This window comes from Ascaphus truei, chromosome 4 (assembly GCF_040206685.1).
Source record: "Ascaphus truei isolate aAscTru1 chromosome 4, aAscTru1.hap1, whole genome shotgun sequence".
NCBI classification, from domain to species: Eukaryota; Metazoa; Chordata; class Amphibia; order Anura; family Ascaphidae; genus Ascaphus; species Ascaphus truei.
This window is the reverse complement of record NC_134486.1, coordinates 398,173,004-398,188,802: the sequence shown is the minus strand read 5'-3', so window position 1 is coordinate 398,188,802 and position 15,799 is coordinate 398,173,004. Positions and strand designations below refer to the sequence as shown.

Here is a 15,799-nt window from a genome sequence, read left to right as displayed (position 1 = left end):
GCTCACTGAGTATTCTGGTTTCCCTCCAAGACTGATGCAAGCCATCTCTTTTATATAGACCCATATCCCTCGAGGTAGAACATTTATGTCCATTAAATCCAAATCTCTCCTGTTCACACCACTTCCTCAACCACACATTAAAGTCTCTGATGTGAAGACATGCCTTTCCCTATATACTGCCACTATATACACACTGAGGATGCTACTGTACCTGCCTAAGAGATGTCCCTAACTCCCTAAACTCCTGCATGATCCCAGTCTCATTGTTTGCCAGGTCATTAGTTCATAGGTGGACAATGACATTACTTCTCCACCCCGTCTTGCTGCCTTGATAAATCACAGAATGTGCCTCCTATCCTTATGTGCTGTAGCTCCAGGTAAACACCTTACCTTCCTCTTTCCCTCACTACCGGCTCATAAATCTATACCTCTTACAATCCCCCAAGAGTTGTTGCCGTTAGAATAATTCTCTATGCTGGCATGTCTTTTTTGCATGTTCAACAGGGAACTGGGTCATCCTGAATTCCTTGCAAGGGGCAACTCTCAGGCAATTGGTGAACGAGCAAACTTGTAATAAAGCAATTCTAGACTTAATACTGTACTTACTAATGGGGACAGAGTATAAGATGAACTTAGGTTCTAGAGATCATCAAATCAGTGTGGTTTAGTATAAAGACAGAGGCTGAGTCATACCACACAAAAACGAAGGTTTTAGATTTTAGGAGGGCTGACGTTTCAGACATGGTAAATTATTTAAGGGATCCTTTGTCAGGGTGGAGGTGTTTAAGTGGAGTGCAGAATCAGTGGGAGAAAATAACATGCAATACTTAAAGCAACAGTCCTTTGTGTCAGGCAGGTTAGTAAAAATACAAGGAAGAGAAAGTCGATATTGTTTTCAAAGGAGTTAGCAAGTATTGTAAAAGTTGAAAAGACACTTTTAGAAAATATAAGCACTTACTCAGAGGGAGGAGGATTGAGAACTATATCAGGCTTGCCGGAATTAAGCTACGCAAATAATCAGATGTGCAAAGGCCCAAGCAGGAGTAAAAATAGCTCAATCACTAAAGGGGGACAACACTTTTTTTAGGTATAGAAGTGAAAGGGGGAAAAGCAAAAGGAGGAATAGTATGACTAAAGACAGAAGGGAATAGTCTTGCTGTGGGTGAAAAGAGTATAGCAGACCTTAATTATTTTTGCACAGTCTTCACAGCTGAAGGTGAAGGAGAATGACCATGGTCGAGTAACAGAAATGGGAAGAAGTTGGACACATGTCCAATTACAAAGGAGAAAGTCCAACTTTCAAAACTGAGTGGACAAGTCAATGGGGCCAGATGGGTTACATCCAAGGATAATAATACTTTAACATAGCGCTTTTCTCCCATGGGACTCAGAGCTTCACAATTACAGTATAGTACGCAGCACATAGCAATATTTACACAGTTCCTGCCCATATGAACTTAATCTGTTTTTGGTGCCTGAGGGACAGGGAGATAAAGTGACACAAGGAGCTGACTCCGGGAATTGAAACAAGCTTCAAACTCAACGTCAAACTCTTGTTTACAGAGTCAGTGTCTTGACTCACTGAGCAACTTAGGGATGTGCTGGCAGTAGCATTAATAGATCTATTAAACCAGTCACTATTAACAGGTGTAGTTTCAGGTGACTGGAGAAGAACAAGCATAGTCCAACTGCACAAAACTAGAAATAGAGAAGAGGCAGGTAGGGGCTAATACAGTAAGGGAATTCAAACATGCTTGGATAGATATCAGGCTATCCTAAATATAAAAGAAAGTCAAGGATCTGAGGTTTTGCAGCAGGTAGTACAATGGGCAGATACGGTGGGCTAAGGCAGGGGTGCGCAAAGTGGGGGGTGCGGGGCTTACAGAGGCCCCGTACGCTTCCCAAAGGCATTTAGATTAAAGCCGGGGGAGCTGCAAGGCCTCTCTAAACTTCTCCTTGCCTTGGTTCAGACGGCTTCTGGTGACACGTCGCCACGGTATCGCGGCGTTGTGACGTGTTGCCATGGCAACGTAACGTTGTGATGCCAGAACGTCAGAGCCAAGGTAAGGTAAGGGGACCCGATGAGCCGACAGTTTTTCAGGGATGCATGAAAATTGAGTTCAGACCTAGCGATGGAGCGCTAGACCACGCCCCCGGCTGTTCAGCCAATGAGGGTGAACCTGCGGATGACATCATGGCCACGCCCCCGTCACGCCCCCACCCCCCCGTCTTTCCCCCTGCAGCTCACTTTAGACCAGGGAATTCAGCGGCACGCGCTGCAAGCCTTGCAGGCGCGCGTGCAGCGCATGCACTGGGGCCATAGCTTAAGGAGGGTGAGCGCAAGGACAGGGGGACAGCCGGCAGGGTGGCGCAGGAGAAAAAAAGATTGCGCTCCCCTGGGCTAAGGAGTTCTTATCTATCATCAAATTCTATGTTTCTACGAATGTTAACATCTAACACATAATGTTTAGTTAAATAATAAATCATTTTTAAATTGTGTGTGTGTATATATAATATATAGATATCTATATCTATATATTATTATACATACACCTAACACATGTTGATACATTTAAAAACAAATAAACCATCTATGCGTCTTTAAAAAAAATGCTGTTTTTTAATTATGAAGAGTTTAGACTTCTGAAAACTTAGCAAAAAGAAACTTATAGAAATTATTTCTTGAGTTTATTTTTATAAGAATTTTAAGAGAAACCAAAAGTCTCAGAACTCGATCAAGTTCCCTATTCCATTTCTACTTGTAAATTTCCTTCATGCATACTCCAAATACATATTTAGATGGTTAGCGTTGGTAATTAAAACCACTTAAATCATTGATAACTTTACGATGTTTACTATCTCTGTTTCTGTATAGGAGGAATATTGGTTGGTACACCTGAAGATCCCCCTCTGAGCAAAATTTTAGGGGAATCTGAGCTTCAGGTCTATGTCGCACAGTTTAAAAAAAGCGGCTTCAGGTATGTCACAAAGTTACATTACTCTATACTTTTTTCATTGGTTCAAAGTAATTTACTTTCGAGTTCTCTAGCTGGAAAGGTGATTTGTCTGATGTTGTGAGCAAAACCTAAAATACATGTACGTAAAACAGGCAGCCGTCAAAGTGAAACTGTTCTTATTAAATACTTTGATGTACTGTATTATGCTTTTACATATATTTTGAGGCGTCCACAAACTTTCCTGTGATCCTACTCATTACACGTCCAAAAAGGAAGCGAAGATGCTTGTTAACAAGTTATATAAATGTATATATTTATGCACAAAATAAATAATACACATATAGGCAATTGTGATGAGGTAGAAAGGCACCTTATCTTTTAAAATACAGCAGGAAGACGGAGCGCCTCAAGGAAAACATAATTCTTATAGCAAATCGGTATCTGACTGTTTCAGTATTTGCTTGGGTCCTTGAGCAACGTGGAAAGAAGATGAGCTTTTACTACCCAATGCTCAAAAAGAATATGTACAGTGCCATGTTACTCACAAGCTGGGTCAAAGTGAGTGTGCAAAGGACAGTAGACACTTTTTGACCCTGTAATAGTGAACTTATTAGAGAATCTAGAGCAGGGGTGCACAAACTTTCTGCACTGCGCCCCCCTGCCTGCTCAGCCCCAGTGCTTGTGCCCCCCCTCCCCCCAACTAGGAATCTGCGTCAAATGACACTGCGGGTCACGGCCGAAGCCAAGGTAAGTTACAGAGGCCTTGTGCGCTCCCCGACATTTAATTTAAATGCTTTAGGGAAGAGCAAAGGGCCTCTGTAACCACCGCCCCCCCCCCCCCCCCAAAAGAAATTGCGCACCCCAGTTTGCGCACCCCTGATCTAGAGGTTGACTATACCCCATTCTACATAAATATTAATCGGGTACAAGAAGTCCCCTTTTCCTCAGAGAGCCTTTAATCTAATTTTGGCGACCGAGGCACATTGAGATGAAGCGGGTTGCCCCAGAGTTCCAAGGACGTGACTGGGATTTAAGCCGAGTTCAAAGGCAGTGTCAGGCAGCTATGTACCAAACACAATATAGTATATTTATATATCAAAAAGCTATATATTTATTAGGTTGAGTACAGAAGATTTATATATGTATCATATGTTCCCCCCCATCTCCCTCTGGGAGATTTAGTCATGGCTATTGCTAGGTGTGGTGCTGATTACCTGTTTGGCACAGGAGAGCTGAGGTATCCGCGATGATGTGGCAGAAGACAGGCAGACTTTTAGGGATTCCTCTGGTTCTTCTTGTTGGTGACAGCGGCTCCAGACATAGGGGGCTTCAGCAAGGCTGAAAGCGGTCCCCGCTATGACAACAACAATCCCTCCAAACAGACTGCAGCGGAGCCAGAAGTATAAATGAGGATGATCTTTATTATAGCAGCCACTGCGATGCTGCTACAGCGAATGCTTTAGTTGATAAGGTAGATCCCTGGCTTCTGGACGGTACTGGTCTGCTGGTAATAGTGAGGTCTCTCGGGATTAGGTTAGTGCCTCAGCCCATGAGGGACTCAGCACATGTCTCTCTCTACCAGCCGGGAGGAGAGCTCAGTGCTCCTACCCCATGAGGAGATAGTTGGATCACCAATCACAGACTGAAGGACCCATCGCTTAGGGGCTGAACTTCATACTATAATTTAGGCACTTCCTTCCTGTAGCTCGAAGAGGGAGGTCCCAGCACATGCACCACCACTTCAGTCACTCAGGAAGTCACCATGAGGAGGGGGAAAACCCCATAGGGCAGCCTGTCACTGTCTGTGTGTTATTAGAACTTGCATGACAGGGTAGGTAGAGAGCTAGCTGAACCAGCCAACGCTATATATATTTTGTAGAATCATCACTTTTATTGAATGTTATTGCTGTACAATGTCACTTCATGAAAATACAATTTTAAATATTACAGACACAAATGTGATATGACAAACGTAAAAAAAACCTTGCTGAATGTCACATAATCCTGTTGAATGTGTATGTTTGTGTGATATTTACAGTTCTGTGCAACATTCTAACACATACAGGACACCTACAAGCTCATATTGAACCCCCAACATAACCACAACATATATAAGCGTATAAGTCAGGGGGGCGCAAACTTTTTTCCCTGCGCCCCTCTGCCGGCTGTCCCTTCACTCCCGCGTCCAAGCCCCCCCCCCCCTCCCCCCACCCCCCCCCAACCCAACTTACCCGCGCTCCGGCGTAATAACGTCACGTTGCCACAGCAACGTGACGTCACATGACCTCGCGGCGTCATTTTGACGCCGCGTTGCCATGGCGACGCAGGGAGGAAGCCGCTGGAGCCACGGTAAGTTAGGTTTACAGAGGCCCTGCAGCTCCCCCGGCACTTAATTTAAGTGCCTTCGGGAAGCGCGCGGGGCCTCTGTAAACCCCGGGCCCCCCTCCCTCCCCCCCGTCGGCAGTCTCGCGCCCCCCTGGGGGTCGCGCCCCACAGTTTGCGCACCGCTGGTATAAGTGCACAGAGTGCTACTGAGCATGGCACTATATATTTAAAACCAGAGACAGAACATGAAACACAGTTTGAGCTCAGTGCACATCCAATGACACCTATACACGGTGCAGTGCCTTAATATCTATATATAGATATCTATATATAGATATCTTTTGAATAAAATGGTCTTTTAGTTTAACTCATTGGCCAAAGTGTTGTAAGCCCTTGAGCCTCTACACGGCAGACCACTTCTCAAGGGTACCTAACACTAATATAAATTCTTAATAACCTGTACATTACCAGGAATAATGATTTCTAATAAATCTGTTAAAATTAGTTGCATAGTTCCAAGTCTGATTGAAGCTCTTTTTAACCTGTACATTACCAGGAAAAGCACTCTGTATTAGATTTGTCGCAATCAAACTGTGAGCAAGTTCCCCTGAGAGTGGGAAATGCAATGGAGTGAGCTTTTAACCATTTAAAAGTGAGAGTAGTTGACTTATAACTATGCAACTAATTTTGACAGATTTATTATAAATCATTCTTCCTGGTAATGTACAGGTTATTAAGAATTTATATTAGTGTTAGGTACCCTTGAGATGTGGTCTGCCGTGTAGGGGCTCAAGGGCTTACAACACTTTGGCCAAAGAGTTAAACTAAAAGACCATTTTATTCAAAAGATATATATCTATATATATAGATGTAGCCAGGTCTCCCCAGCCTGTCAGCACCCCCCTCACCTGGTTGCCGATCGCGGGTTCCGCCGAGACCAATGGCGGCTCCACCCGGCGATCACAGAGGTGAGGGCGGTCAGGTCCCGGCTCGGGGGTTGCCCTATTGGCTCCCTGGTGTCACGTGGGGCTCGCAGAGGCTCCTGGGACTCGTAGTCCCTGCCTAGAGCCTCCCCTAATAGGCTACAGCTTTGCGGGCTTTCTTTCTCCTGCCCTGCGCGTGCGCAAGCTATCTGGTGCTGCCGTGACTCTCTCAAACCTTTGCAACCGGCCGCACGCGCGTCACAGGGATCCCGGCGCTCCCGCAGCCGGGCTGCGAGGGCGCCGCCATTGCCCCTTAGCTCGCGCATGCGCAGTGGTCGCGCAAGCGCAGGAAGTACCTCAAAGGTAGTGAGAGAGTCACGGCAGCACCAGATAGCTTGCGGACGCGCAGGGCAGGAGAAAGAAATCCCGCGAAGCTGTAGCCTATTAGGGGAGGCTCTAGGCAGGGACTACGAGTCCCAGGAGCCTCTGCGAGCCCCACGTGACACCAGGGAGCCAATAGGGCTTAGGATCTCCAGGCAGGGAGAAAGATAAATTTTCGCGGGTTTGAGCCACGTTAGTCAGTTGGAGTCAGGGAGCTGTGAGGGAAGGAAGGGTGCGGGGAGCGAGTGCAGCTCCTGCACCCACATAGGTACCCACACCCCAGGTAGGTCCCAACTCCCCACCAGGTTAGTGGGTAATTGAATAGGGATGGCCCAAGATAGGGACACTGCCCTTCTTCTTCTTAAAGGCTTTAACTAGTTTCTTTTTATCGTAATCATCAGCGATGCCCTGTACTGTAGTGAGGGTCTTTCTGCCGTTGCTCTGCTGGATCCTTATATGAATGGAATCTTCTGTCCCCGCTGTCTGATCAGGGTCACGGCTGTCAGTGCCGTGAGGTCTGACAGGCAGGCACAGTGTTGTGCAGCACATTGGCTGCCAGCACCCAGTGGGTCACAGCTTGTTGCTGCAGGCGCTGGGATCAGTTAAGTAATAGTCAGGACTGGGAAGAGTTAGGGAAGTGGGGCAGGTTATTAACCCCTGTAGGCCCCTAGGAGTTTCCCCATAAGCCATCATGGTTGCTGTGCAGTAGAGACGGCATATAGTACAGTATTGCCCATGTATTTAGTGAAGTCAGTTAGGGACTCAGCGGGCGCTGCCTCCGTGTATTGAGGTGGGCGCAGTTCATCATTGCGGCTGCAGCAGTCCTCCGGGTGGGATCGTCCTGGAGGTGGTTCCGGTGTTCTTCGGTCGCCGGATCCTTTGCGAAGCCAGTTGGAGATCCGAGCACGGGAGTGCTCGGGCAGGTACTATTAAGTCAACAAGTGCACCAACGGGCCCTTAGTTTAATAGTGACTTGCGCAGTCACCCACGTTCTCTCCAAGAGTGCGGGACATTGGGTGGGGATTCTATGGACACTGGGTGGGATCACCTGGTGTTGGGGAAGCGTCCTGCGCGACGCAGTAAGTGTCTCCTCTAAAGAGGGACACAGGTTATTATCGTGATGTGTTGTCTTGCATGTTAGTAAAGTCACTAGTTATTATACATCACTGTGTATTGGTTATTTGTATGTGTCCTGCGAGGAACCACTCCCCCTATGGTGGGAGCCATCGCAGGTGGAGGCGCTGTATTGAGTAAGTGGTTACCCATAGTGTTGTAATTGCCCCAGGTTCCCCGTGGCGGAAGCTCAGCCCTCCTGTGAGCCAACAGGTAACGCACCACACACAAGGTAACACCGTATGTTTCTCCGCACCCACAGTATAATCTGCGATTGGGGGGGGGGGAAAACCCGTTACATATATATATATATATATATATATAGATCTTTATATATATATCTATATATATATAGATCTATATATATATATATATATATATATATTGAGCTCTGTCTCTGTTTCATGTTCTTTCGCTGGTTTCAACATTCTAACACCTTTGCATACAAATGCATGAAAGTGAAGCAGAATCCTGAGTACTGTCATATTCTACAATGTGAAAAGCTGAGTATGATAATAAACAATTTTTATACTGTTTGTTTGCTTTTTAGAGGTCCGTTAAATTGGTACCGAAACATGGACAAGAACTGGCAATGGGGTTGTACTGCATACAACAGGAAGGTAACATTATAATAGTTATTGTGATATCTATAGACTTATCCATCCTTATTGTATCTATGAAAAAAAAATCATATGAACTGCTCAACATTTCATAAAAAATAGTGAGAGGAAACCATACCTAATATTAATATATATATATTAAGTATTTTTAAACATTCAGGAAAAATATATAAAACATTATTTCATTTCACTGCTTGTTTTAACCACTTTTTCTGTAAATGCCCAAAATGTGACAAGCATTCTTCATATTCCCTGCTTGTATAATGTACATGCACTCTTTTCCGTACAAGCATCTTCGCCACATACACTGGGAATCCTGAGGGCTCTTTATGCTAAATCTGCACAAGATTTTCCGTAGAGCTAGCATTGACCCCTGCATTAATAATATGCATACAGCTACTAGGCAAAGCTGTAATCGTACAGTTAGTGCCCACAACTCTGTATATCTACAGAAAAATTATACATAGAACATATTTCCCATAGAGATAACATTGCTAATAATATTTACTTGTAACTGACGGTTGGATATCATACTTTTTAGTAATCTGATTCTAGAATTCTGAATTCTAAATACTATTTACATTAGTTACAGAATTTTTTTTGATACAAATACAATTTTAATTCATTCAGTTCAGATCTCAGTGGAATCACTTTCTATGCCTGGGTAAATATTGTGTAGTTTCAGAAAATGAAATGCTATTTTTACGAACTTAAATAAATTCTTAATACTTTCAATTGAATTCTTATAGATTCTACGCATATTTTGTTTTCCAAACAAAACCTAGAAAGCAGACTTTCCTCTCTAGCATTATGTGTTGTAAAAAGTTTGTTAAAATAGAATATGTAGGAGGTTGTAGAAAGTGAGTTCCTTTGAAATACAGGTTGTATTGTGAAGAAAAGCACTACTTAACTCCTGTATCGCCAGAGGGACAGAACAAGAGTATATCAAGTTCCATGAAGCAATACCGAGTTCAAAAAGTTATCATTTACATTTGAAAAACTAAGGACGATACTAAGCATTTCTAAGATGTAAGGCATCGTGTGGCCTATTTTAAAGGTACCTTGCATCTTAGCTAGGGTGATCAGATGTCCAATGCAGCACATGTCCCAGTGTCCCGACAATTAGTTTAAAATCTTAAACATGTCCCGGTTTTGGAGGCAGAGAAGGAGGGGGCGGGGCCAGTATCAGCAATGTCTGTTTGTGCGTGTGTTGTGCATGTCAGGGTCTGTGCGTTTGTTGTGCAGGTCAGGGTCTGCGTGTGTTGTGCCGGTCAGGTTCTGTGCGTGTGTTATGCAGGTCAGGGTCTGTGCGTGTTGTGTTGTGCAGGTCAGGGTCTGTGTGTTGTGCAGGTCTGTGCGTGTGTTTTTAGTTTTCAGTAAATGTGTCTGCTTGTCTGTGTTTGTTTCTGGGAAATACATTGTGTGTGTATGTGGAAAGTGTGTGATTGTGTATTTGTATGAGGTGTGTGTGCTTGTGTTTATGGTGCCTACATACAGATATAGCTGACGTTATTGCATCCATTACTGTGTGACAACGGCGCAATTATGTTGGCCAAACCTGTATACAGTTGGTATGTGTGGCCAGTGGACCCCTAATATCAGGGCTGACTGGATGAACTTGTCCCCCCCACGTAAAAATAGAGAGAGTGAAGAATACAGCATAAATGGGAATGCTATTAGACAAATATCATTAGAATATTTATTTTTTAGTGATGTCATTTGTTGTTTAAATAATTTTTTTATGTGTCCTGGTTTTTAATTTTGAAAATCTGGTCACCCTAATCCTAGAGTGACCAAATTTTTCCCGGGACACATTTTGCAAAGGGCGGAAACCAGGCACGCGTGTGCGGAAGACGAATGCCGGTCGCGCGTGTGCTGAGGGCGAAAGCCGGGCGTGCAGCTGGCACTGTCCCATAACCCGGGACACTTAAGATAAGTCGGGACCCGGGATAATGTGTAATAAACTGGGACTGTCCCAGCTAAACCAGGATTTCTGGTCACCCTACCTAATCTTAGCTCTACTAAATCTTGTCCTAGATGTCGATATATTTTGTCACATTGCTAATATGGTGTATACATTTCTTTATTTCTTTTGTATTTTGCTTCCATTTGTTAAGAATATTTAAGCTCTATTTCTAAATTGGTCTTAACATTGTGTGCCATGGAATCATGCAGCAAATGTAATATATCATACTGTGAAAGAAAATATAGACTTGGGGCAATTGCTAACTTGTTTTTTTTTCTTACCAGTTTGGAGGTTGGCATATTAATCTTTTCATATAGCTTTATGTATTTACCAAAGAAAAACACACCCATTCAGTGATTTTGAAATGTTACATATTCATACTTTTAACATGATTGATTGTTGTACTTCTAAAAAGTCAAATTTTCAACTAACTTCAGTTACATGCATAAAATATAATAAATGAAAATACATTTTGAGGAATGTAACAACATAGATAATGATATTCTAGATGCTGTACATTTGGAGAGTTTTAATGCACTAGGTCAGGATACACATACATTAGACCTGATTTACGAAATAAGCTAATTAAAGTTAAAAGATAGCCAAATATCCATTTTTTTTTTTTTAGAGTTTTCCTTCCACAAAGCTGATTGTTTGGCAGACTGCTTCATTGTAAATCTATAGTAATGTGCAAAGGTGTAAAGGACAGAGCAAGTATATCAAACATTGTACCACATTACCTCCAATAGTCAGGGGAAAAAGTGCAAAGTACACTGATCTTTAAAGACGGAAAGTACAATGCATCCTGATGTTTGAGAAGCAAACCTGAAGTCTCTCTACTCTTGCAATATGCACATTGTATATGTACTGAAATACACAGGGTAGGAGGTATACTGTAATAGTAAACAGGGTCCTTTTGAAATGTAGTTCTTTCTGTAAAGAAAAGCGTGCGTTAACCTCTTCACAGCCAGAGACTTGTGGTGCTTTCCAATACATACTGTATACATAGAGATACAATGCCTAGCCCTCTTTCAGTCAAGGAGCCAATGGACCAGCCTACCACAAAATTAAATTGGTCACCCATGTAACAAATGATACATAGAGTATGTTACTTTATACCATAAGTTACAAATATGTTCAACTGTAAATGTAATTATTCACGTCTGTAGTTGACATGTCAGGGTTTATTTTTTTTATTTGAAAATGTAATGTTACATTAAGATTTTTTTCGTGGGGGGGTTAGCACAAATCCACATCTCTATTATTTGAGGGGTAAAAAAACTGTTGCACGTTTTTGTAAGACAGTTACAAATCAGTACACAGTAGATTTCTCTATATAATCTTTTGAACACAAAAACAAAATAAACCAAATTAGTGAATATACTGTATGGTGCACGTTTATACAAAGGATGTAGGTATTAGAGATTCTTCTCATAATGGCCTTGTTCGATAGCCACAAAATGTGGTATTATAGGTAAAAGAAACAATATTTTTATATTGCGTGTCATCAACATTGTACCGCAAAAAATTATTATTTCTTTAGCCCATCTGATAAAAATATCAGACCAGCACAAAAGTAACAGAATACAGCTAATTTTGACATTTTGGTGCCAGTCATCAAGTCTCGATATTAATTGGAATCTGACTATATTTTTTATTATCACCTATGCCAGACTGGCTTATATATACAACCACCTCGGCTTAAACAGCTTAGTCCACAAGGGCATTAGCATATTCATGGCCATAAAAGGCTCAAACGTCTGTGAAAAGAAGCATCCTGTACAGTAGTTAAAATGTTCTAGTAGCTGTATTGGTCCTGGAGAAAATCAGATTTTACGTACAGTATGTTGTAATGCTTTTAACAGAGCAACATCAGAGTTCTTTATAGATTACTAGCTGAGAGACCGGCGTTGCCCGGGATGTAAATGCGTAATAGGTAGTATTATTTATAAATTGTGGAACAATAGGTGAGTATTTGTTGTAAAGGTTGGATAATAATATTGAAAAGAAAGATGGAAGAAAATGTAATACGATGTTGTATAAAAATGGTTTATTGTAACCACACCACAGTACAATGTATATTTTGGTGCCATAAGTGATGTAAAAATGTGAGGCGTGTGTCCTGCTAGGGTGTGAGGCGGCGGGTGGCGCGTGGGTTGTGAGTGCTGTCTGCGAGTGGGGTCCTGCTAGGGTGTGAGGCGGCGGGTGGTGCGTGGGTTGTGAGTGCTGTCTGTGAGTGTGGGTCCTGCTAGGGTGTGAGGCGGCGGGTGGCGCGTGGTTGTGAGTGCTGTCTGTGAGTGGGGGTCCTGCTAGGGTGTGAGGCGGCGGGTGGCGCGTGGGTTGTGAGTGCTGTCTGTGAGTGGGGGTCCTGCTAGGGTGTGAGGCGGCGGGTGGCGCGTGGGTTTGTGAGTGCTGTCTGTGAGTGGGGGTCCTGCTAGGGTGTGAGGCGGCGGGTGGCGCGTGGGTTGTGAGTGCTGTCTGTGCGTGGGGGTCCTGCTAGGGTGTGAGGCGGCGGGTGGTGCGTGGGTTGTGAGTGCTGTCTGTGAGTGTGGGTCCTGCTAGGGTGTGAGGCGGCGGGTGGCGCGTGGGTTGTGAGTGCTGTCTGTGCGTGGGGTCCTGCTAGGGTGTGAGGCGGTGGGACAGTGATGTCGTGCGTAGGGCGGGAGGCAGCAGGTGTGTGTGGCGGCAGGTATGTGTCGAGTGTGGCGGGTGTCTGTTGAGTGCGTGCAGTGGCTGTGAGGCGGTGGGTGAAAGGCAGAGGCGGCCGGAGTAAGGGCGGGTGAAAGGCAGAGCGGGGGTGGGGAGGCGGTAAGGCGGGCAGGAAGGCGAAGGGCGGCGGGAAGGGAGGAGGGGGTGGTGGAGGGGGGCAAGGGGTGGAGGAGGGGGGCAAGGGGTGGAGGAGGGGGGCAAGGGGTGGAGGAGGGGGGCAAGGGGTGGAGGAGGGGGGCAAGGGGTGGAGGAGGGGGGAAGGGTTAGAGGAGGGGGGGAAGGGTTAGAGGAGGGGGAAGGGTTAGAGGAGGGGGGAAGGGTTAGAGGAGGGGGGAAGGGTTAGAGGAGCGGGGGGGGAAGGGTTAGAGGAGCGGGGGGGGGGAAGGGTTAGAGGAGCGGGGTGGGGGAAGGGTTAGAGGAGGGGGGGAAGGGTTAGAGGAGGGGGGGGAAGGGTTAGAGGAGGGGGGGGAAGGGTTAGAGGAGGGGGGGGAAGGGGTGGGAGGGGAGGGGAGGCGGTGGGAAGGAGGGGGGGAGGCGGTGGGAAGGGGGGGGGAGGCGGTGGGAAGGGGGGGGGAGGCGGTGGGAAGGGGGGGGGAGGCGGTGGGAAGGGGGGGGGGAGGCGGTGGAAGGGGGTGGGGAGGGGGTGGGAAGGGGGTGGGGAGGGGGTGGGGAGGGGTGGGAAGGGGGTGGGGAGGGGGTGGGGAGGCGGTGGGAAGGGTGGGGGTGGTGGGAAGGGGGGGGGTGGGAAGGGGCGGTGGGAAGGGGGGGGGGTGGGAAGGGGCGGTGGGAAGGGCGGTGGGGAAGGGGCGGTGGGAAGGGGGGGGCGGTGGGAAGGGGGGGGGCAGTGGGAAGGGGCGGTGGGGGGGGGGGGCGGTGGGAAGGGGGGGGGAAGGCGGTGGGAAGGGGGGAGGGGAGGCGGTGGGAAGGGGGAGGGGAGGCGGTGGGAAGGGGGAGGGGAGGCGGTGGGAAGGGGGAGGGGGGGGCAGTGGACAGGAAGGGGGGGCAGTGGACAGGAAGGGGGGGCAGTGGACAGGAGGGGGGGGGCAGTGGACAGGAGGGGGATGCAGTGGACAGGAGGGGGGGGCAGTGGACAGGAGGGGGATGCAGTGGACAGGAGGGGGGGCAGTGGACAGGAGGGGGGGCAGTGGACAGGAGGGGGGGGCAGTGGACAGGAGAGGGGGGGGGGCAGTGGACAGGAGAGGGGGGGGGCAGTGGACAGGAGAGGGGGGGGGCAGTGGACAGGAGAGGGTGGGGGCAGTGGACAGGAGAGGGGGGGGGGCAGTGGACAGGAGAGGGGGGGCAGTGGACAGGAGGGGGGGGCAGTGGACAGGAGAGGGGGGGGGGCAGTGGACAGGAGAGGGGGGGGGCAGTGGACAGGAGAGGGGGGGGGCAGTGGACAGGAGAGGGGGGGGGCAGTGGACAGGAGAGGGGGGGGCAGTGGACAGGAGAGGGGGGGGCAGTGGACAGGAGAGGGGGGGCAGTGGACGAGAGGGGGGGGGCAGTGGACAGGAGGGGGGGGGCAGTGGACAGGAGGGGGGGGCAGTGGACAGGAGGGGGGGGGCAGTGGACAGGAGGGGGGGCAGTGGACAGTGGACAGGAGGGGGTGGACAGTGGACAGGAGGGGGTGGACAGTGGACAGGAGGGGGTGGACAGTGGACAGGAGGGGGGGGCAGTGGACAGGAGAGGGGGGGCAGTGGACAGGAGAGGGGGGGCAGTGGACAGGAGAGGGGGGGCAGTGGACAGGAGAGGGGGGGCAGTGGACAGGAGAGGGGGGCAGTGGACAGGAGGGGGGGGGGGCAGTGGACAGGAGGGGCAGTGTCACACACACACACACGCGACACCTACCTGTACTTCCGGCCGCCGCCATCTTCTCACTCGGCGCCGCGAGGGAGGAAGGGGGTCCGCCATCTTACGCGCCACGTGGCAGCCTGTTCCCACGCCGGGGAGGGAGGTGAGTGTAGCGGGAGGGAGTGGTGTGTAGCGGGAGGAGTGGTGTGTAGCGGGAGGGAGTGGTGAGTGGAGCGGGAGGGAATGGAGCGCGAGGGAGGAAGGGGGTCCGCCATCTTAGGCGCCGCGTGGCAGCCTGCCTGTTCCCCCGCCGGGAGGGAATGGAGCAGGAGGGAGTGGTGTGTAGCGGGAGGGAGTGGTGTGTAGCGTGAGCTACACTGTGTGAGGTAGTGGGATAGGGGGAGGGACATTGGTGGCATGGTGTAGCGGGGTAGGGGGCCTCGCGGTCTGGTTGCGGTAGGGAGCTGTGTGAGGTGCAGGAGATGAGGCGTGCTGTGCGGTTCGCGGGAGCTACACTATGTGAGGTGGCGGGATAGGGGGAGGGACATCGTTGCCATGGTGTGTGAGTGGAGGCCGCGGCCTCGCGGTCCGGTTGCGGGAGGGAGATGTGTGGAGGGGAGGGGGGGTTTGAAGAGGCAGTCTGCAGTGTTTGGTGTTGTGTGAATGTGTGTGTGTGCTGTGTTTGTGCGTTGTGTGTAGATTCTGTACCTGATTCGGCAGTCTGTGGTAGCAGACGTGAAGGTTTTGATAGCTGTGAAGCGTGGCCCCAGAGCAGGTTGAGGATTAGAGGATTAGGTGTTGCAAAAGCAAAGCGTTCCCAAAACTCAGTGAGGGGTGGGACAGTGTGGAAGTATTAGGGCAGTGGTTCCCAAACTTTTTCGGTTCAAGGCTCCCCAAGGCAATCAGAATTTTTTCAAGGCTCCCCAAGGCGATCAGGATTTTTACGTGGCGCCCAAAGTAAAAACAAAGGTGTACATACATACATAGGTGTACAAACATACCTAACAGTTGCAGTGC

At 48.1% G+C, this 15,799-nt stretch overlaps 1 protein-coding gene across 7 annotated transcripts in view; it reads left to right on the top strand.

Moving 5' to 3' along the window:
• Positions 1 to 15,799, top strand: part of EPHX2 (epoxide hydrolase 2) — a 384,986-nt gene that overhangs the window by 167,720 nt on the left and 201,467 nt on the right. For all 7 annotated transcript variants that reach the window (XR_012801228.1, XR_012801227.1, XR_012801226.1 and 4 more), the window contains exons 15-16: positions 2,876 to 2,978; positions 8,250 to 8,319. Coding sequence is in view for 4 of the 7 variants with exons in the window: in XM_075598616.1 (XP_075454731.1) it covers positions 2,876 to 2,978; positions 8,250 to 8,319 (173 nt within the window). In the remaining 3 variants the exon portion in view is untranslated. The remainder of the gene's footprint in view (positions 1 to 2,875; positions 2,979 to 8,249; positions 8,320 to 15,799) is intronic.